The sequence below is a fragment of the Ptychodera flava genome, chromosome 13 (assembly GCF_041260155.1).
Source record: "Ptychodera flava strain L36383 chromosome 13, AS_Pfla_20210202, whole genome shotgun sequence".
Taxonomy (NCBI): Eukaryota; Metazoa; Hemichordata; class Enteropneusta; family Ptychoderidae; genus Ptychodera; species Ptychodera flava.
The window spans coordinates 28,807,523-28,831,940 of NC_091940.1; the positions used below are offsets into that span (position 1 = coordinate 28,807,523).

Below are 24,418 nucleotides of genomic sequence, written 5' to 3' on the forward strand. Positions count from 1 at the left end.
TTTCCCCTTTTTCTGACCTCATTTGCATATTTTGACACTGAAACAACGTCACATCTTAACCCCTGCATCTACCTGTACACCAAATACTGAGATGGTAGCTTTGGCGGTATGGAAGCCTTTGCATGTGACGGACATACATCCGCACATACATACCTACATACAGACATACAGACGCCATAGACTCACCATATAAGCTCTTTTTGGTATTTATATCAATACCAAATATGAGCTAAAAATGAATATCGAAGGACTTAACAGTTTCTTCTTTATGGTTTCCTAGTGCTAAACACTATACCAAACCCTTATTATTTATTAGAAGCTATTAAGCCATGGGCATTAATATGGCAGCCATATTTAATTTATGCAAATTATCAAAGGTTCTTTGTAAAAATTGAACCACTAAAAGTGTTTCTTCATACCCAAGAAAAATATTAAAAGTTTAAAATCACTGAAATAGCTTGTTTAATGCGTGGTATATGACCGACAATGTCCTTTGTAGGAATGTTGGCCACCATATTGGATTTATGCAAATTAACAAAATACCTATTTAAATCATTGCATCTCGAAAATCATTTGTACATGCCAAAGAAATATACTTTTAACTTTAAAATCACTGAAATAGCTTGTTTAATACGTGGTATATGACCAAAAATGTCTTTTGTAGGAATGTTGGCCGCCATATTGGAATTATGCAAATTAATGAAGTGCCTATATGAAACATTATACCTCCAAAATGATTCCCTGAGCCAAATAACTAGTGTCAGACTTTGAAATCACTGAAATAGCTTGTTTAATATGTGATATATGGCCAATTATGTTATTTTGTCGGATGGCTGGCAGCCATATTTGATTTATGCAAATTAGACATATTTCCCCAAGGTGGATTGGAGTAAACTTTAATATGTTGTTCTGGGTACCTCTCTGAAATGCATTCTGAAGAAAAAATTCTGTTGCAATTGTGCTGGGTCTAACCCTATTTTGACTGGACTATATGGAGTACGAGTCTACGCTGATGCTGCTGTACGCAACAGTACCACTGGCGTCGGCGATCGGTCATGGCCTGTGGGAGAAAGCTGAGTCTTACTGACTTGGCGTATAAACGAAAAACAAGTTTTGCTGATTCCACCAGAATTGGCAAATGATTCTACCAGAATTGGCAAAGGTGACTAGCACAGTTACGTGCGGTTGATACATAGCGGCCGCCGCGTGATATGCATAGACGCATGCCACGCGCGCATACCACCCGCGGCGTACTGTGTGGCAGACGACAAAATGTAGTCATCGGAGGCGGCTGATATTTGACATGTAAAAACTGATGTTTATGTGGTATTGGTTAAAAATATAATACAACCGATTTAGAATAATGAAAACGACAAAAACTAAGGAGAAGTTTTTTAAAACCTTACCTGAGGTAAAGGCATAATGCTGTATATAACGTCTTTGCAGTGGGAAGTAAATTAATTGCGTCGTTCGAACTTATTGTAGACTCCCTAGAATATCGTCAATCAGCACAACAACAAACCTTCGGGGGATTTCGAGTCAAAATTAGAACGATCGTAAAACTTCGGGATGTGAAAAATACGCTCGGGAAATGACATGTTTTTATCGATATCTCGCGATCCGCGCGCAGTCGCCAAGTCAAATATCGACCGTTGGCATTAAAAAAATGTGTTTTAAAAATGTTACAAAGTGGGAGTGCCTCTTTAATAGTAAAAGCTATCAGTATATTACTTGCTTTAATCTGTTTGTAAGTCATATGTGGAAGTCTCTAAAATCTACCTAAACATTCTTTACAAAATATAATATATTTATGAAGTATTTTAACACAGTCAGGTGCCCTACAAACCTATTAAATTAGACTTTCAGTGTAAAATAGGTCGTTATTATAAAGTAAGGTTTATAGCATATTTTCCATATTTTTAAAAATAAATGTCCAAGGATTTCAGTTCCTCTTTGATAGATTCCTAGTGCTATAATATACCAGAACCTTATTCATATTAGATACTATTAAGCAATGAGGCATAAATGTGGCAGCCATGTTGGATTAATGCAAATTATCATAGCGCTTTTGTAAAACATTGAACATCAAAAAATGTTTCTTATGCACAAGAAATATATTTCATCTTTAAAAAATCACTGAAATAGCGTGTTTTGTTACGTGATGTATGACTGAAAATGTCATTTGTAGGATTTTGGCCACCAGATTGGATTTATGCAAATTATTACAATGCCTATGTAAAACATTGTACCTCAAAAATCGTTTGCCCATGGCAAAGAAATATGCAATGGCTTAAAAATCACAGAAATAACTTGTTTATTCTGTAATGTACTTGCGAAAATGTTGTTTTGGAGGAATGTTGGCAGCCATATTGGATTATGCAAACTATCTATGTTAAACATTATATCTCCAAAATGATTCCCTGTGCAAAATAAGTAATGTTAGACTTTAAAATCACTGGAATAGCTTGTTTACCATGTGATATGTGGCCAATATTGATGTTTTGTCAGACAGCCGGCAGCCATATTTGATTTATGCAAATTAGACATATTTCCCCAAGGTAGATTCAAGTAAACTTTTAGTATGTAGATCTGGGCACCTCTCTAAAATGCATTCTGAAGAAAAAATTCTGTTGCAATTTGTGGTGGGTTGTGTGCCAAAATGCCATAGATTGACTGGACTAATAGTACACCTCCACAGGTCAACCCTCAGCACGGACAAGTCCCTAAGTCCGTGGGCTTAATTATGCTGTAATGAAATAGTATAAATTTCAGAAAAATTTGTCCCGAGTTAATGTATGTGAGTGGAGTGAACGCGCATTCAGATCAGTGTGATCGCATCATCCTTTTTAGCTCCATGATCGCATAATAGCTATGTGATCGCGAGCACTAACCAACACCCGGCCAAAGCAAAAACCGAAAACGTAGCAAAATAATAAAAAACAATTATACGAATAACAGGAGGGGAATAACTGAATTATTTGAGAATCTTTATTGAAAAAAATTAAAACAGGAAGCTACTCAGTAGTGGGCTTGTCTACCGTAGGCATACCGTACAGGTGATCGGTTATCTGTTGCACACTCCCCGAATACGACAAGGTTTGTGGGTTTTGGTCAGGAAACTTCATGTTATAGGCCAAACAAAAATTATTTCAGTGAATAGTTTATTCAAACATTAAAACTTAGGTACCAGAATAGTATGTTACACCTTAGAGAAATGCACTGTTGAAATGGGACATAACACGACTAAATCACCGTAAACTGGTGGATGCCATACGTAGATGGCCGTAAACTTGCGGTTATCACAATTATGTGAGCCTATTATCGGTGAAAAGGAGATGGCGGATCAAGGTATTGTCTGGTAAGTGAATCTTGATTTTAGGGCCAGCAGCTGTTACTATCGGTGACTTTTTTTCACTAATTTTGTTTACAATGTCAAATACAGTTTCTCGTTCTACTCTCTCATGTCGAGATACACTGCCAGCATTCAACTAGAACTCGGCCTGCACAAGCGTAAAGTTTGTTGTTTAATGTTGACAAGTAAATTTTAGTCTGGACTAGAATTCAAACGTAAACAATAACGATGCATTCTACAAGTATTAGAATGATCGGTGTTTTGACGTGCTTTTGGGGGGCAACAAGCTACTGGCCATTAGAGAGACAATGGGGCATATTAAGTGAATGGCTTTATCAGTGAGGTGACGTCCAGAAACGTGCAGTCTTAGCCTTTTAACATCGATCGCAGGAACTCCCTTGGTAATTAGGCGGGGTCAGACACTTGGTAAGAGAATGTGCCTTTTTTGCACTAAGAATGCAGCAAGCTTTCATCCCTAAGAAGAACGAACTTATTTGCCGTGCAAATAGCATTAAACAATGATCTCGCAAGGTTTGAAGATTTCAAATAAACTGTATCTCTGAACCTATATGATAGTATCGAAGAACAGTCATTCAACACAATGGCAATCTTGTCTAACTCATGGTTAGGCTACAGCAAGTACGTGTATTCCTTGATATCATACGGGCACGATTCAACGAAAACAAGCTTTCTCTGTAAATCCCTGTAATTTGGAGTTTTCCAGATCCTTAGAGGAAAGCGGTCGTCGGAACTGCGCATGTGCGACTTCCATGTTTACAAACATGTATTCCATGCACTATATATAGATGCATCTTGTCAACATAGCTGCAACATTTAAATTTTACGATAAGCATTATGAAAAACATGTTTTAACTTTCATAAATCGCCAACATACCTAGCATACAATGTTTATATTGGTCGTTGGGGTTCCTAGCGACCTTTGAGCGCAGTTCCGACCACCGCGCCCCGTCAAGAGATTCGTGTCTTAACGATTTCGAAGCCGTTTTATTTCAGTTTATATTCGTGACGCATTCGTGAGATTGAACAAAGATTCCATATTCCATTCAGCAGCTTGAGTCAGTGTTCCAACCGGTAATATCGACTTTTGTTATTCCGTCGTAACACCTGCGGGTAACTGGTGCCTTCCAATGTGCAGCTGTTCTGAAGTTTATATCGGATTGGTCGATCGTCATTATTTACAGTAACTTACGGAGTCTAAATCTTGAGCTATTTCTTCCTGACCGGCTCTTCAGAAAATGTATCGACAAGAACAATGAGTTTCTGCCGACCAATTGTTTAAAAAGTGTCCAAGGAACAGTAGCTCCATCTATTTGTATTCCCGCGCAGCGGTAAGATGGGTATTTCAGCTCCGGTAATTTGATTTGTCACCGGCATACACCATATATTTCATTTTGCCCATAGTCCGGCATCGATGGGAAGTTCAGCACCTGTGATTTGATCTGCCGCTGGTGTGCATAGAAACGCGGCAAGTTCACCAATCTGGAACAAAACACCCTAAGCGTTACTACAATGGTTAGAAATTTCGACAAAAAACATGCATTGATATCCTAAAACATCTTTATACAGAGAAGTATTAAATGTTAAAACAAATGTGCTTCACGCCTTAAATCAAGATAGACAACGTAATTCCTTGCATTTCGTTTCAGAAGCTAGAGCAATATCGTTTCATCACACGCCTACGAACATCATACGCCTATGAGCGGCCCCAATATGACGCCATGGGTTTCCTTTTGATATTGTTGTGTTTGTGTTCTAACTTTTTGTTTTCGTCTGTTTTTCTGTTTTTCTATTTTATGTCCAAGCATGCCTATACAGAAAGTGAAATGTCAACATCATTCAAGTGCTAATTGTTATCAGCCTATTCTTTCATCGGCGCCTTTCGCAAGCATACGTTTCGGTTATGTCGAAATGAACCGCTTTTCTCACATATTGGTGTCCTCCTTATCGTGAATCAAAAAGAACATGCAGTAGTAGTCTGCCATGCTGATACTGACCTGTTCAGCTGTTACGAACTCCCCTGATGGATTTCCGTCTGCCAACTTGAGTTTCTGTAAAGTAAGCACATCACACTTTAGTCATTTGTGCTCAAAAGCGTTAGTTTTCATCTCTCTCTCTCTCTCTCTCTCTCTCTCTCTCTCTCTGAATTTTAAAGGTCTCATTACCTTTGCTTCGTCGAATGAAATGCCGAGCCGATCTGCCGAAAGCTGAAATAGTCCCCTTGGCACTGAAAATAAATTGGAAAATATCACTAGCAATGAATAAAACATAATAATAGTGTACACTATTCACTCAGCCGGGAAATAAAGCCCGACGAAGGATAAAGGACTTTACTGCTGATCCTAGGAGGTGCATAGTTGCAGTCGCATGGCAAAATAGTCGTCAATAAACTTTAAGGCAATCAAATATTCGTGATGTAATTCAGAGCATGTATGATTATGACACAAATGAAACGAAGGAAACCGTAGGAAATGTGACTTTTTAGCGGCAGTGTCATTGTACGCCATTGCCGTGTATAAACATTTAAAATGGTAACTGTCTAAAATACACATATCGCATAGGGCGGGTTCTCGAGCCGCTGTAGAGGAGTCTTCTTCGAAGGATCAAAAAGCGAATCAGTGCATTGTGCTGTCGGATGACTTACGACCTTTTATCATATCTTTGCAGCAAAGAGGCATCGATGCATCGCCGAAATCAGCACCCCGATCGGAAAATGGGCATTATTGGGGATGCATCTGTATTTATATATAATGGTATAACTTCTATCAGCTAAACATCTTCATTGAAGTCATCATTGGCATTTAGTGTGGCCGACTCCAAAGTCACCTTACACACGTAACTATAAATCAGTGTCGTTATTGTAAACATGAACTGTCTCTAACATTGGTGACTCACGTTTTGTATCGACTAAGGCTGGGCATATGGCATTACATGTAACTCCGGTTCCATATCCAGAAATGGCGGTAGACTGTGGCGAAGAAAAAGATGAAACAATTTCAGTGATTAACAAATTCATGATCAAGACGTTCTGTGCCGGTAAAGCAAGGGCCGGTTCATAGATTGCGATCGCCGTTCCATAAGAACTTATTTGAGATGGGAACTTCGGCTTTTATTCTGATAAAATTTCGTCGGCATTTCGGAGTTAGCGGCTCTGTAAATGGAGGGCGTGGCGAAGTCCTTACGGCTTTGATGAGAGTGATAATTTTTACGATCAAAACTTTGCTGCTGGTGTTTTTGGGAGAATGCATAGGACGGTGGGTGACACTGTTTACGCTTTCACCTGTTGTGACAGTGAATTTGATTTGAAGTGCGTACGTGTAGTTCACCAGCACGAATTCTTCCCTCATAAGCTTTTTGAGGTGGCATGTATTCCTCGCCTTACTTTCTGCTTCAAGTAATATTTCTCGAATAGCCCACTTCTTTTATTCTACCACGTTTAAATAACAAGACAAAAGTACTACGAACATTGTGCACATGTAATATGAATAATAATATGCATCGTTTACAATTATGATACATTTCCAGAGTTTATATGACATATCACGTGACATTAGTTGGACTGCGTAATCCAATTAAAATCACGCACGGTTTTTTTTTTTTTTGTTTTTTTTTTTTGCAAATTTCGCCAATTTCTCTTCGGGTATATTTGTGAATCCGAAAGAACAAGAACCGGTAGGACTGGAAGAGAGTACCTTACCAGGAAACGTATCTTTTCACTAGATTTACCTTTGTCAATCCATTTAGACCGTGCTTTGAAGCTGTGTACGGAACATTACTGTCACTGGCCCTTTTGCTCCGAACGGAAGAAATATTTATGATGCGCCCCCAACCTATCACAAGAAGAAATAGAAATTGAGAAGTCATGATGCAAGTGTCATGTGGTCACTTATGTAAGTACTTTCGTTTGCTTACAGCTCCATTAGCTTTAACTTTCGATGCATTCCAGGGACATTTGTTACATTCACAAAAAACAATTCAGGTTCACTTGAAAGTTCCAAAACCGTATCCCACAGCACAAACATATGTAGCCCTTTCAAGTGCCACATCGTACTTAGTGTACCTAGATATTAGCACTCCGATAACAAGTCATTGTAGGTGACATAGTCCCTGGTTGATAATACATTGGAAACCATTGACAGAAATCATGGTGAAGTGAAATTGGTGATAGCATATCCGGAATATGGCTGAGATAAAGTTTACCTTATATTGATATGTATGTGTACTGTTGATGTACCAAGTAAAATGGAATTCCTTAGACTAATTTTGAGTAATAGTCAGGTAATAGACATGGTTATGTGATATGAGAGTAGATATGAAAAAATCAGAAAAAATGGTCATTTGACAGCCATAATAGATTGTGTGGTGAAGGAAGTTTACATGCACATCTACAGTCATAATATGTTGCCCTTGTGTCAAGTTCGAATGAAATTTGTCCAGGCCATGTGTGAGAAATGGTTTAAGCCATGGAAAAGTCAAAACAAAATGGATACCTGGCGACCATATTGGATCATATTGATGAAGGAATTAGACGCGGAATTAGAATTGTCCTTGTTGCAAATTTGGACAAAATAGTCATTACAATCTGTGTAATGATTTGAGACATACTAAATGGGAACAAAATGGCCACCTGGTCGCCATATTGGATCATACCATGGGATAATTCTATATGCATATGTAAGTCACACTGTATTGTCTTTGTGCAAGTTTAAATGAATCAGTCAAGGCATGTTTGAGTAATGGCTCTCGACACCAGACAGCCATATTGGATCATATCGAAAAAATAAATAACGCTGCATATGTATGCCATAGTTTATTATCCTTGTGCCAAGTTTGAATGAAATTGACCAGTGCATGTCTTAGACGTCATAGATATCTACGTGGATAGACGGACGGATGGACGGACGGATGGACGGACGGGCGGGAGCCTAATTTATATGCCCCAGAGTCTCTGTCCATGGGAACTTTCAAATGACGTTATTAAAGCACTGTGCACTTGGTCTTGCGCTGTGCGTCGCATCGATTTATGAAAATGAATTCAGATTCGTGAACAGATTCAGAAAGATTCATCACCAGATTTCGAGAAAATCTCCTGTAAATTGGAATTTATCACAGAATAATTTCGCATGTCTATGTAAGTCAAGGTGGGGTGTCTAGGTGCCAAGTTTGAAGAAATTAGTCAGGGAATGTCTGAGGAACGGCTGCGGATAAGCTAAATATCGGAACGAAATGGCTATGTTGTGGCCAAATTTGATCGAATCACAAAATTATTTGACGCATTAGTGCCAGTGATGCAGTGTTATCCCTGCGCTAAGTTTGAATGACAACAGCCGAGCTACGTCTGCATAATGGCTGTAGACATGAAAATAGAAATAAACTGGCCGCCTGGCGGCCTTATCGACGGAGATCTGGAAAGGGACAAGGTCTGGAAAGCGAGATTCGACTAGGCGGGACCCAATCACTCTACAGGTAAGCAAACTACGCCATTTACCTTTCTTTTTCATGTCACCCAAGAGCAGTCGCGTCAGGTCGAACGGTGCTGTCAAATTAACGGCGATCACTTCGTCCCATTTCTCCGGTGAAAACTCGTCAGCATACCTCGGGCATGACGTACCTGTTCAAATATGGTACACAAACAATCAGAAAATAATCAGAGTTGTCAAATTCTCGTTATAAAGACTGATTTCCATAGAATTCCAGTGAAAAAAGAAATGCACAATAAAACTTATTAATGTATTGCAACTACAGACGGTGATACGAAAGACGCAATATTGACGGCAGATCTAGGATAAGGGCAACTCAAAATCATGTGGTATTACTTGTAACTTGCGTAACAAATGAAAATGTATTCATATTAAATGTTAATAAAAGAGTAGCGATCGTAATAAAACCAATCAAACAACGATAAAGTATCTCAACGCTTCTGTAAAAATTCAACACGATGCACAGAACAATGAAACCAATGTCACATGTTTGGATTAAGAAGCAACAAATTGTCTTGACAGAAATTAAGGGAAATGTAAGTGCTGAATTCCATCAGATATAACGACTCGAAGGGCCAGTAGTTGTAACTGTTGATAATTTTTTCGCCTATTTTGTTTTGTATGTCAGTCGTAAATTCTTGTTCATCTTCCCAAAGCATGTTGAAACTATTTAGCTTGTCAGCACAGCATCTATGCGGGTAAAAGGCAATGTTATTGTTCACGATTGAATTCTAGTCCGGACCAGAATTCACTGGCCAACAATAAAAATGAAGTCTGCTAATGTACAGGCTGACCTGACCAGCTGAATACTGCGTGTCTAGATGTATTTTGGAAAGAGAAACGAGAAATTCTAGTTGACATGAAAAACAAATATAGTGTAAAAATTTTAAAACTTAAAGCAACTGCATGGCCCTTTAACAGCAGGCCCACTTTGTTTCACAGTAAGTAGGAAGGCCCTTCGCTCGGAGGTGCTCAACTCCTGGGCACAGTTCCGCCTCGTGGAGAGTGGTCGCGTTTCGTTGTAGTCATAGGTCTAAAAATCAGAATGTTCTGGAACTATCGCTCTACATTTACTGACCTGCGTTATTAACCAGTACGTCCACTCCACCAGGGTACATGGTTTTTATTTTCTCACACATATCTTCTATTTCAGATCGCTTCAATAGATTGGCACACAAGTAATGTGCCTTGACTTGATATTCCCTTCGAAATGACAACACCGAAAATGTGTTTGTATTATATACAGTATATTAAATACTCTAGTTGATCGGTAAGGGCTTTGTGTTCACAACTAATATTAGCCATGTCAGCCCCAATACCCTACGTTTAGGAGTGACTCGGGCAGTGTACCACAAACTACGCTTAAAAAGATTGAGAAAACAAAAGAGAAACTGAATAGCCCAACACTAAAAGTCGGCTCCTTTATCAAAAATGTGAAATTCCTATACAAACTTTCTTCCATCATATTGTCCCAGAACGGTATGCACCGCCGTTTCTGTTCATTATCGACAAAAACATCGAATGACACTACAGATAAGCACCCCTTTCTCATTTAGATTGCAAGCATAGTCTCGAATGAATTTAAAGAAGTTGCAAGTTAAAAGCCTGAAGGTTTCGCCGATGTGCAGCCTGGAGATTTGGATTCACATTCTTATTCGTCGTCTGTTTTTTATGAAAACTCAACAAATCGTATTTTCCCACACCGCAATGCCGTAAATCATTTGAATGTGTTAAATCTTTATTTTAAAATAAACTGCTGATGAAAGGGTGGTCCTTCCGTAAAGAAATCAAACTTTCAAATCTGCGAGAAAGTTTAATAATGGACAGATCCAATAGACTTTCAAAACGATAACCATGTCAAGGCAAGATGTAGTCCAGTCAATCTAAGCCAAAAAAGGGGTCAACCTAGGACTAATTGCAACAGAAATTATTTTTTCACCATGCATTTTGGAAAGGTCCTAGAAATAACATACTAAAAGTATAATAAAATCTAAGAGGTGCAACAGTGCCTAATTTGCATAAATGTAAAGGGGGCTCATGGGTATAAAATTGTCGCTGATAGATGGTTTCTACTTAAAAAATGTGGCTAAACATGATTTTGATACAGGTTTTTTGGCTTATTTGCCTCCTTTTTGGTCAAGAGAATGTTGCTGAAAATTTTTTGTCGTCATAGAAATATTCCTCATTTGCATAAATCCAATATGGCCGCCAGAACACTTCACTTTCTTAGTTTTTCTCGAGTTAATAACTATTTTTAAGCTACTACTGACAGCAATAGAATAATATTTTCACATTGTATTTTAGACAAGTCCTAGAATAACATACTAAAAGCCTAGTACAATCTAGAATTGTAAACAGTGCCTAATTTGCATAGATGTAAAAAGATTATGGGTACAAACTTAGTGCTGATAGAATGTTTCTGCTAAAAATAATTGGCTAAACATGATATGTTATGCAGGTTTTTGGCTTATTTGCCTTGTTTTTGGTTTAGGTAATGTTGATGGAAATATCTAGTCGTCATAGAAATATTCCTAATTTGCATAAATCCAATATGGCCGCCACAACCTTCACTTTTCTTTGTATTTTTCCCAATTAATAACTATTTTTATGCTACTTCTGACAGCAATAGAATTATTTATCCACTGTGTATTTCAGAGAAGTCCTACAATGACATACTAAAAGCCTCGTACAATCTAGAAATGTAAACAATGCCTAATTTGCATATATGTAAAAAGATTATGGTTACAAACTAGGTGCTGATAGAATGTTGCTACTAACAATATTCGGCTAAACATGATATATGCGGGTTTTGGGCTTATTTGCCTTGTTTTTGGTTCAGGCAATGTTGATTAAACTATTTTGTCGCCATAGAAATATTCCTCATTTGCATAAATCCAATATGGCCGCCACAACACTTCGCTTTCCTTTGTATGTTCCTAATTAATAACTACATAAGCTACTTCTGACAGCAATAGAATTAATTTTTCTTTGTGTATTTTAGAGAGGTCCTAGAATGACATACTAAAAGTCCAATACAATCTAAGAGGTATAACATTACCTAATTTGTATAGATATAAACGGATAATTGGAGCAATACATTCACTGATAAAAGAAATATGCATATTGAATTGAGAAAAATGCGACATAATGTTCAAGTAATGTATGCATTTATCTTAATTTTTGTCCAGGCAATAATTTTGAATACATTTTATCGCCCGAGAAATATTCCTAATTTGCCTAAATCAAGTATGGCCGGCTGCCACTGCATTTAACTTAAAAATTATATTTAATCTACACAACAAGTAGTTTTTGTTTCCACTCTGTATTGAATGTATAGAATGACAAACCAAATGACTATTCAGAGGGGAGTCAGTGCATAATTTGAATAAATATAAAACTTAGAAAAGGGAACAAAATCGTTGCTGTTAATAGATTTCTTAAAAATATATTCAGCAAATTGATATTTAATTCAAGCAATTTGATTATTTAATGTACTTTTTGTGTTTGTAGGCAATGCATAAAATCATTTAAGATTCCTCATTTTACATAACTGCAATGTGCCCCTCCTACCACTTTACTTTTCCCTTTTTTGACCTATAGTATAAATGACTATATATAATGTTAAAAACAACGGAGATCATTAGAACTAAATTTTAGTAGGGTCATGGAAGTTACATATCGCAAGTTTAAAGGCCTGCGTTGGCACCAGATTTTCTCATCAGAAAATTTACCCACCAGATTACAATTTCAATGGAAAACAAAAGGCTATTACACCTCAATCATTCTCTTACAGACTAGAACAAAGGCGATCCCAGGGATCGCGAAAAGTGCATTTAATGAAGTTGTGCATAAGACAGCTAATTTACCCAAATGCTAAATGGGTCATAGATGCTATACAAACCTGGTGCTGATTATCTCTTTACGAAAGTGATTTAAGAGATAAGCTGACATTGTAATGACTATGTAACATCATTTTTTGTTTTTAGTTCAGGGAATGTTTTCAAATATATCTTACAGCGATAAAAAAATCTTATTTGCATTTGTCCAATAAGTCAACCATGTCACTTCCTTTTTCTAATTGGAACATGAATTATTTCTTCACCTTAAATACTTAAATGGTCCGAGAAAGGTATATTCAAAGTCTAATACAATCTACATTGTGCAAAGGGCTAATTTAAAAGATTTTATAGGAAATGCCTACACTATATTAAATAATGTAATAATTGAAACTTGAAATGTTTTACAATATCGTAAAGAGAGATTGGAAGTTTTTACTAACATTGCTAAATATAATTTACCTAATTTTTAGCGATTCCTCATGTGCATAAATCCTATATGATGACCATTAAAATAATTTCCTCTAATTTTTCAAATTGACGTCAACTTATTGTAATTAATTATGTTATCAGTAAAATGAGAAGTTACATTAAGAGACACGACTTGTTTAAGTTATTTAATACTTTAAATTCTTCCTATCGAAAGATGTCCATTTTATAACGTGAATGAACATTTTGCTCAGTACAAAGAAATTGACATGGTTATTTATTTTCCTTGTATTTTCATTCATTGTAATGATTATATACTAATAGGGCCTACAGAATGAAAAGCCCTGTAAAAATAAACAATGATTGATTCGTATAGTTCATTTCAATTATCTAGAGAATTTACATAATGTCAATAACCTTGGGAACTTACTGGAAGATTTCGATTTTCTTAATGCATACCAAAATGCTTGGCCAAATAACCAGCACTTTGTACTAAGTGAGGCTGAAGAAAATTTGTGTTTGAGCTCTATTTCTTTACCCGTATTACTAATATAGATTAAGTGTTGGTAAAATGTAATTAAAGACCAGGTTGTGTGGTCACTGGTAAATCAGATATACTTTTTACTGTGTGCAACTTGCCTGTTCATGCCACATACAGAAATTTATGATAATAATGATAAATAAATTATAATGATCATGATGATATAGAGGTACAATTGTTATACTATACTGCCAATTATCATGAAATATGGATAAGGAAAACTGTTCCTTTATCAGCTGAAAGACATTACAATAATCAAAGGACACTGCATTTCTCAAAATTTTGAAATTTCTTGAAGACAACAATTGAAAATTAATATAAAGTCATATAATGGACTGAAGAGAGAGATTTCCTGTTTAATCTTACCGTACACAGCCATAGCATTTGAGGAAAAACTGAAAAAAAATCTGTTGACTGAATCATGATAATCTAAATCACTGGTAAAAGCAAATCTAGATACTTTTCATAATGTTACATGGTCTAGCTGCTCTTTCTAATTTTTATAACCGTGAAACAAGAAAACCAAAATGTGAAGGGATTTGCATCACAGAAGCTGCCGTTAACGAGTTTATCAATTAAGATATCAAATTTTGACATCAAATTATCATAAAATTGGTTATCCTGTATTTTGAAACTTATGGAAGTCTCACCTCAGATTGGCCAGACTCTCAATTCCTTGAGTGATCGATCTTATTGGTAATAATACAAAAGTCTAATAATCTGCATATGGGAAGTCAATTACATAACAGCCCCATGAGTGATACTTGCACATCTAAGATCTGATATGATACGCAGTGCAATTATATCATCCTATGCTTCACATCTTTTCATTGAGTTGCCCTTCCCCATACTTATGGGTTCTACAATGAACTGCAGCAGCATGAATAACCCCGGAAGAAAGCAAAATCTAGATTTTCTGTTGTCAACGAAAGGATTCTGGCTGTAAACAAATGAACCACCTAGAGGAAGATGTAAACAGAGAGGAAGAGCAAGAAATTTTGATATGATAATGACCATCATAATAATTGTCATCACCATTACCATCATGGTGATTCAAATGATGTTCGTATTTATACTAATGATAGTTTAATAATGAGAAAGATGATTCACAGGCACAACTGTTTAGTGTGGTGAACCATTTATTAGTAACTGAATATTTCCATCGTCATTGAAGATAGTGACCAAATGCATAAAATATTCCTTCAAAAATTTTACTGCAATCGAACATGTTGTAGGAGAAAATGACTGAAAATGACAATTGATGTCAAATTATTGAACACGTCCAATGATTTTTTATGAATAACGTTATAGTCGTAAAAGAAAGAAGAATATCCAAAGAAAGAATTCTGATTCCTTTCATTTCAACAGTAATGCTCTGAAACTCTTCTCTTTATTCATTGCATTTTTGAATAATCAGAAAATGTCAATGGAAGCTATTGTAGGCTTATTGTATTCAGAAGACCGTTTGTGTCAATTATGCAAATTAGGCCTTTGGTATTAAAATAATTAGCATGCAAATTAGGTCAACATCATTTGTTTTAGGTAATTCTTGCAAAACCATAACAAATTCATAGAGAAAAAAAAATTGAATATGAGCTTAAACATTCATTTTGTCTGAAATAGTGGAAAAACTGCGAATATATGCAAATTACTTAATTTGCATAATCTTTATTGTTCAATACATTTAGAAAATAACTTGTTGAACCTTACTAAATTGTGTTGCAATGAAAAAAGTCACTTGAATTCAGTTTACATGCCCAAAATGTGAGTATAGCAGTCAGTTTAAAGGCGATATATAGCTAATTTGAATATATGCAAATTTAACCAATTTGCACCCCTTAGATTTTCCTATACTTTTAATATGTAATTAGTGAGACCTTTCTAAAGGGCATGGTGAAGAAATAATTTCTGTTGCAATTAGTCCTAGGTTAAACCCTAAATTGACTGGACTAATGTATACCCATTGAATTTGAGATAGAAGGCGTCTCGCTCGGGATAGACTTTCAAAGTTTTCCAATACTGTGTTGGTCTCCCATTTTGGGGGGCTCGTTTTGAAACTCATGAAGTAACTAAAGCTTTCACTTAGTTTTGTAATAAATCTGTTATTTTCCACGTTGAGTGAACACAGCATTGGCGGCCATTTTGAATTTACAGTGTCCAGAAATATTTGTTTCTGATGTGCCACATTTTGCACGGTGACTTAAAGATTGCTGACGGAAAGTTCGAGCAAAAGTTTTAAGTTTTTACATTTTGAGGCGTGTACTGCCTTAATCAGGTTGAATGGAAAGGTCAAAACGATCCTTCTTGGTAACACAAAATTGTACAAAAGCTACAAGAAGTTATGCGAATTGATGTCAAGACATAATGTACACAGCGTACTGATGAAGAAATATTTCTGGTCAAAAACTTTTTTCACGAGTGAACCTTGCTTGTTTGCTTTAATCTTACTTTTCCAGATGTTCTCTCAGAGGTTCAACTTCAGCCATCTCTCGTCTTCCATGGAGGATGATGGAATGTCCCTTCCTGGCAAGCACCTTGGCGATTCCATACCCGATACCTTCCGAGGAGACAGATCCAGTGATGAGTGCAACCCTACCGGTAACGGAACTGGACGCCATGACAGATGCGGATCTACGGTAAAATAGTGACGTGTGTTACCACAGCCACTCCATGAAAGGACTGGTGTGTGACATATTGTTGGGCCAAAAAAATAAATTGTGCTGTTCCGATAACATGGTTTTCAAAAAGGTAAGCTAGGTCGGCAGGGATATTTTTCAAAACTATTTTTATTTTTAAATATGCACTTTTCAGGGGATCAGGGCGATCAAACACAGGCCACAACATGTCCACAAAAACGTATCATGCATATAAAAGGAAAAAAAAACTTAAAAGACGTCCTCGTTCAAGCAAAAATCAAATGCTAGGTAACGAACATGTGATTTTACGGGTTTTCTCTTTCTTTTTTTTACTTCCGTGTTTACGTACAGGCTCTAAAAAGTTTAGGGTCGGTAGGTAAAAAATAGGGTAGGTCGGATTATCGGAACAGCACCAATTGTTTTTTCTTTGGCCTTATAAGTAACTCACTCAGACTGTGAGTTTTCACTTATAAATGAGTCCAGCATAAATGACGGTTTTACTTCACTTTGATGTACAAGTATTATTTAGTGTACAGGCAAATCAGATTCTAGTTCTCTTGTCAATATTACGGTAACCAGACGAAGTCAGCACTCTATAATTTGTATTATCATCAAACTGTCGAAAACTGTGTGGCATTTTAACAACACCGCCAGAAAAAACCTATTCGTCCATGTAATGCAGAAATACACAGGTGTACAGCGACAAGTTCATGGTCATTTTAATACGCCTTGACACATTTATGATATATGCATACTACAAGTATGTCGACAGCTTTCGTTCGTGTTTGATATGTCTGCAGACAGGGTAAACTTTCTGCTACCGCCATTGTTGAAGCCCACGCTTTGCTTACCTGCAGAATTTGCAATGTTTCGCGGATAAACAGGAGACATTATATATCGCTGCATGGTATTAAAAGGGCGACAAAATGACAGAAACGGATTCCAAATGCACAAGGCAGGAAAGCTTCCAGAATTCTGCAGGATATGGCTATGGTCAAGGTGATTGATAATTGCATCGGTTAAAACATAGGCAAAAAACATTGTTTCTGGTGATCGTGAATATTGAAAGCCTTTGCGTCAATAATCCGGGCCTGTTTTATTTTTGTTCTGTGGAGCAGAGATCTGCAATGGAGAAATGAAGTATAAAGATGGAGCTGTGTTTTGCATAAACTACCCCTTATCCTAGCATTCAAATGACTGGTATTCCATACTTCAGTTGAAAATTGATTGTTAACTATATGTTTAACTGGAACTTAGATTGTATTAATGCCAAATAATGAAACCATTATTAGAAACAATTTTCTGTATACTTTTTGATCCAACCTGCTTGTCTAATCTCATCTGACCTTTGCCGAGGTAAAAGGTCGAAGGTTAAACCCAAAGACTAAACCTTTGGCCACGGGCTAGCCATACCAATACGTGATTAGCAACCTCGCAACTTCACCTACACCATGGATGTACAAAAATAGATCTATTTTTGTAGATTCATGCCTACACTAACGCTTTTCCTTGGACTGACATGTGCGCGTGGTTTGGGAAAAAGTTCGGAATAATAGATTCTCACGTCCCTCCAATATCTTTAGAAAATTGCATTTTATTGTGGTAGGTTTATACTATCAAAAACCAGCATCCGATTGCTCTTGTTACATTTGTATCATTCGCACAGAAAAAATGAAGTTCTTTCATTGATGCGCATATCAAACACGTTAACATGTATATTACCGATATGGCAATTTTGTTTTGTTGGTCAGCCACAAAATCCTCCAGGTCATCTGAGGAAAATGTTGCGAAACAGCTCTGGTGGCCATCTGTTAATGACATTGCCTGAACGCTGTCGTCTGCTACAGCCTCGTGTGCAGATGGCTCGCGGTGGAGGGACTGTGGCTCATCGAAGTCTTTCGCTAACTGTATCCAGTTTTGTGGAGGGACCGTGGTGTATCGCTGTCAAGTCAGTTCTTCTCCAGAAAATATGTCGACGAGCGTAAACAGCCGATAGGTTTGTAATGGCCTGAATTCTCCCGTTACAACATAAAAGCGGTCATCCTCCGTGTATTTGTTGCCGACGCTGACCGTACTCAAATCTAGAACAACCTGTTCACTCTGTGGTTCAGTCGTCTGCCTGTTATAGTGCCAGTTGTACATTACGCGATGTTCTATTCGTCAAATAATTCGTACAGAGAACTGGGCGCTGAGCAGAATTGACCAATGAACATACGTTTCACATACGAGGTGTTCGTTCGCACAACAATACAGAGTGTGAGAACAAATTGTTCTCACGTCCCCAGTGCGCTGGGAGTGTGAGAACACAGTGTGAGAACAATTTGTTCTCACACTCTGTATTGTTGCGCGACCGAACACCTCGTATGTGAAACGTATGTTGATTGGTCAATTCTGCTCAGCGCCTAGTTCTCTGTACGAATTATTTGACGAATAGAACATCGCGTAATGTACAACTGGCACTATAGGGGACAGACGACTGAACCGCAGAGTGAACAGGTTGTTCTAGATTTGAGTACGGTCAGCGCGGCGTCGGCAACAAATACACGGAGGATGACCGCTTTTATGTTGTAACGGGAGAATTCAGGCCATTACAAACCTATCGGCTATTTACGCTCGTCGACATATTTTCTGGAGAAGAACTGACTTGACAGCGATAGAGTTAGCGAAAGACTTCGATGAGCGAGCCATTTGCACACGATGCTGTAGCAGACGACAGCTTTCACGCAATGTCATCAACAGATGGCCACCAGAGCTGTTTCGCAACATTTTCCTCAGATGACCTGGAGAATTTTGTAGCTGACCAACAAAACAAAATTGCCATATCGGTAATATACATGTTAACGTGTTTGATATGCTCATCAATGAACGGAACTTCATTTTTCTTTGCGGAATGATACAAATGAAACAAGTGCAATCGTGTGTGCTGGTTTTTGATAGTATAAACCTACCACAATAAAATGCAATTTTCTAAAGATATTGGGAGGGACGTGAGAAAAATAATCCACACCCCAATGGGTTGGGATGGAATGTCTCACTGTCGTTGGGGAATTCTGTCTCACACTCGCCTGCGGCTCGTGTGAGACAAAATATCCCCAACTCATGTGAGAAATCCGATCCCAGATCCTTGGGGGTGTGAGATTCTATTAATCTCACCTGGTGTTCTCACACTCCCAGCGCACTGGGGACGTGAGAAAGAGAGGTTCAGTAACGCGTAAGTCTGTAACACAGTCGCTTGTGAATCGATACACGACGGCCGCTGTGTGGTATGCATTACATGTTTTCTAATGCAGGGTGCTACTAAACTGCATGACAAAAACGAATGACAAAAGGAATGACAAAAACGAATGACAAAACAAGTAAACCGCATGACACAAGCGAATGACAGTCAAGTAAACTGCATGACAAAAACGAATGACAAAAAGAATGACAAAAACGAATGACAAAACAAGTAAACCGCATGACACAAGCGAATGACAGCCAAGTAAACTGCATGACAAGTAAGAATGACAAGGTTCTAAACTACATAACATGAATGACAATTCACTAAAGTGCAGGAAAAATTGAATTACAACCTAATAGACTTTATATTATAAGGAAAACGAATAACTGGGAATATACAGTAATTAACGTCACATTTCTTGCAATCAGCATTTCACACTATGTTAAGTTATTGTTCTAAAGGTATATTGTCTTACAGTGTGATGTGTAAAATAACAGTCTGACACCACAGTGAAATATTGTAAAAGTAAATGATATTCCAGGTTAATATTTGGAAATCAATGGCATGGCGGTCTAATAATGTGTATAGAAGTGGAATGACAGTCAACTATTATTAAAATAAATGGAATGACAAGCCAATTGTGAAAATATAAATGGAATGACATCTAATACCGATAAGTATGTGAATGACGACCCATATACTATAGAATAAGTGGCATGACAGTTACCATACAAGTAACTGGAATGACAGTCAACCACAGTAGCTATAAATGGAATGACAGTCCAATACTGTAAGAATAATCGAATGATACTCCTGAACTTTATGAATAAATGGAATGACAGTCCAAGACTGAAGATATAAATGGAATGGCAGTCCAATACTGTACACAAAGTGGAATTACAGACCAAAACTGTACAATATAAGTTGAATGACAGACCAATACTGTAGAAGATGTGGAATGACAGTCAAGTACTATTAAAATAAATGGAATGACAACCCAATTGTGAAAATATAAATGGAACAACAGTCTAATACTGTACAATAAGTTGGATGACAGTTTCATACAGTAGAATCAGTCGAATGACAGTCCAAAACTATACAATAATAGTTGAATGTGAGTCCAATACTCTACAATAAGTGGAATGACAGTAACACACCATCGATACAAAGGGAATGACAGTAAAATATTTTAGCTATAAATGGAATGAAATTCCAATACTATAGCTATAAAGGGAATGATAGTCCCATACTGTAAGAATAGATGGAATGATATGCAAAAACTTGAAGAATAACTTGAATGACAGGTTTATACTTCCTCAATAAGTGGAATGACAGTCTAATGCTTGTAAATTAAATTGAATGACAAGCCAATACTGAAGATATAAATGGAATGACAGTCCAATATTGTAGAGGAAGTGGAATGACAGTCAATTACTGGTAAATTAAATAGAATGACAAGCCCATACTTAAGACATATTTGGAATGATAGTCCAATAATGTAGCATAAGTGGAATGACAGTTTAATACTGTAGAATAAGTAGAATGGTGGTTCAATGCCGTAGAATTAAGTGCAATTACAGTCCAATACCGTACAATAAGTGGAATGACAGTACAATATTTTAGAATAAGTGGAATGACAGTTTAATAATGAAGAATAAGTAGAATGACAGTTAAATACAGTAGAATGAGTGGAATGACAGTCTAATACCCTGCAATTAATTGAATGACTGCCCAATACTGTTGATTAAGTGTTATGACAGTCCAATTCTGTGGAATAAGTAGAAGGACAGTCCAATTCTGTAGAATAAATGGAATAACAGTCCAATACTTAAGAACAATTGTAATAATTCTCCAAAACTTTAGGAATAAATGGAATGACGGTGCAATACTTAATATATAAATGGAATGACAGTCCAATACTGTACAATATAAGTGGAATGACAGGCTAATGCTGCTATGAAATGGAATTACAGTCAATACTGCAGAAATACATGAAATGTCACCCCAAATATGGGAGATCAAAGAGGATGACATGTCAATACACGCAGCATTAATGACAGTCAAATACTTTACAAATAAGTTGAATGACAGACCAATACGTCTTAAGGCATTCCTTGGGTATACAAGGCAGCTTAACTTCGCGGGGTTCATTTCTTTGAATGACCATAGACATGCAGTTGAGGCGGAACTGTCTATGGAATGACTGACACATGGAAGCAACATGAGCAACTGATACAGAAAACGTGCATTTATCTTTTCCATGGAAATAAATATAGCTCCATGCCATCAGATCATCAAAGCATGATGAGCCAAATACTGTCCGCTTTACATTTTCAAGTGAGTTGTTAATAACAAATCAGTTTCTGTTCACAGTCAGTAGCATCCACAAGATAGGTGTTGACCATTTCAAACTGCTGTCTCAATCACAGAGTGACATGACTATCCACTACTGGTAAACAAACAATGGAATGACAACCCGGTGGCATTAGCGTAATGACAGTCTAAACATGGTATTCATCATTCAAGTAACCAATGATCGTATAATAAATGGAATGACAGCCCTTAATAGCAACTAATATACACTGATAATTTTTGTAAGGATCGGAGACCTTATGATGCGACATTCTCAACCTCATTAATTATGCAAATATCTTATTCTGCGCTGCTCAGTGGAGCTACAAGTCTGATTTTTAGTCAACAGGGAATACCACTGGAGCAAACTTTCTTGACGACATGTCATGTGACGCGATGACCTTTGATGCGACCGCAGGCGGCAGCTCCATCACAACAATTTTTTTAGGCTTCCTTGAAGCATTTTTTCCTTCCCTTCTACAGAGACAATTTTTTTCCAGCATTCGGCCGGAAACAATTTTTTTTCGAAGATCCTCAAACCCCTTCCCCCGTAAATGAAATGGGCCACCCCTCACGATTTTCTTTCATGACAAAGCGCTTATTTATTAATATATCTTCCATAGTTTATTCCGGAAAGTATGGCAACCACTTGGGCCCTGCCAATGCTTCTTGCAGCTCTTATTACATTTATGTCTGCTCAAAGTTTGACGAGTATGACGTATCTTTATCAGATAATTTGCATATGAAGTAGCTTAACTAGATATGTACCAAAACTTCATGAAGAATGTCAGATTGATCAGGCTTCCGGACCAATTGATAACATTCAGTTTTATTTATGCTGAAAGTAGTTTGATATTATAATAACAGCATTAGCATAATGAATATTCAATAACTCTGTGTGATGAGATCACATGTACAGGTTGAAAAAACGAATTTGAACAGCTACAGCCAATTTTGAAATCGCTGCACTGGTTGCCCATTGACACCTACGTTCTTCATCTGACACACGTCTTTTAGAATACCGCTTTTGCCACAAAATCCTTTGGCGGAAATCTTTTTCCCACTCTGGACAGAAAATTTGGAACAGTCTGTATGTCAACCTATGCCATATGGATTCACATATTTCAAACGCCATGCCCTCAAGACAGAGTTTTCAGGGAATAGTGCATTTATAAAACGGCCAGAGCTCCCTTTTCAGATTAGACGCACTATATATATTATAGAAATAACGGACGACGCGCTGACCATTAACGTTTATTTGTGGGCAAGGGCGAGAGGAAAGCCAAAAATTAACGGGCGAGGCTTGCCGAGCCCGTTAATTTGGCTTTCCTCGAGCCCTCGCCCACAAATAAACGTTAATGGTAACCGTGGAGTCTGTTATTTCCATTATATTATCAGCGAACCCAAGAAAACCGTCAAAATATCCGAAAATTTCAGGAGCGAACGACAACTGGTCCCCAGAAACTGAGCATTACGCGACGCACTGTCACGCGCGCTGTAAAATATTGGCAAATCCTTAGACGTTTTCAGAAAAAATATCTCAACTTGACCTACAAGTGCTCCATTTTATTTTGTGATTGATTATGATTTACGTTTGAGCTGTAAAGTTACGATACTTTGAGTTGTTAATCTTATTATTCATATTCACGGGCATATAAACAGACCATTACTGTGTATTTGTGGTCAGTCACGTGGTTCAGCTCGACCAATCAAAATGCGACAGGCAGTGCATGGTAATATAATATTTATTATCATTATCATTACAACATTTATAAGTGACGTATGTTGACCACCATGACGAGAAACATAAAAGGTTGTATATGACATAAACAAACTTGTATGAAAACCCGTATTTCACATATATTTTCTTAGACACTATGTTTGCGATGCATTCCTTTCGATCTGTAGTGTGCTCAACAGGTAATCAGGTGAAATGGGATACGCATCCAAGCTATGATAAATAATTTGCAGAAATCATTCCTTGTCAGATTGTAATTCTTCGTCACGAGGTTTCATTTGCATGACATTCGTGTGTATGGCTTTTACGTTACACATTATTTGGGATCATATTCTTTGCCGTAAGCCTACAAGAATATTAATTTTTTTCAGTTATTTACAATGTCACATAGGTAGTTTTATTTCTGGCAAATAATAAAACTGTACAGCAGCTCAGATGGTTACTTTTCTTACTGTCGTTATCTCTTGTCTCCCAGTCATGTGCAACTACTGCAGAGGAAATATTTGCTTTGTATCTCAGAACCTTTAGCGCATGTCACATGAAACCACCTTCTACATTTACAACACATAACTTCATGAACCGTTGACCGTTTGCCTGGGCATTCAGTTGCACAGCAAACCGAAAGATCTTTACTCAAGTTAAGACTTTGTACAGCTTGAGAAAGTTTTGTCCGCAGGGGAACTCTACGGATAGCCACGTGCTGACTTTTCAAGAGAGTGATATTTCTCTTGATGTCTTTTGTTAGCATTTTGTAGTCACGGTCGGTGCTTCTTGTTACAGGGGAGTCTCCTCTAAAGATATGCTTAATCGTTAAAA

At 37.2% G+C, this 24,418-nt stretch overlaps 1 protein-coding gene across 1 annotated transcript; it reads right to left on the bottom strand.

Moving 5' to 3' along the window:
• Window positions 1-3,150: 3,150 nt before the first annotated feature.
• LOC139148103 (D-beta-hydroxybutyrate dehydrogenase-like) lies at window positions 3,151-16,283 on the bottom strand. The gene is made up of 9 exons (XM_070719400.1): window positions 16,105-16,283; window positions 9,929-10,053; window positions 8,859-8,981; window positions 7,097-7,200; window positions 6,266-6,338; window positions 5,536-5,597; window positions 5,368-5,421; window positions 3,623-4,852; window positions 3,151-3,258 (listed from the first exon to the last, which is right to left on the bottom strand). Exons 1-8 carry the CDS (start codon window positions 16,272-16,274, stop codon window positions 4,760-4,762), a joined length of 804 nt encoding a protein of 267 aa, XP_070575501.1. The 5' UTR covers window positions 16,275-16,283; the 3' UTR covers window positions 3,151-3,258; window positions 3,623-4,759.
• Window positions 16,284-24,418: the final 8,135 nt, after the last annotated feature.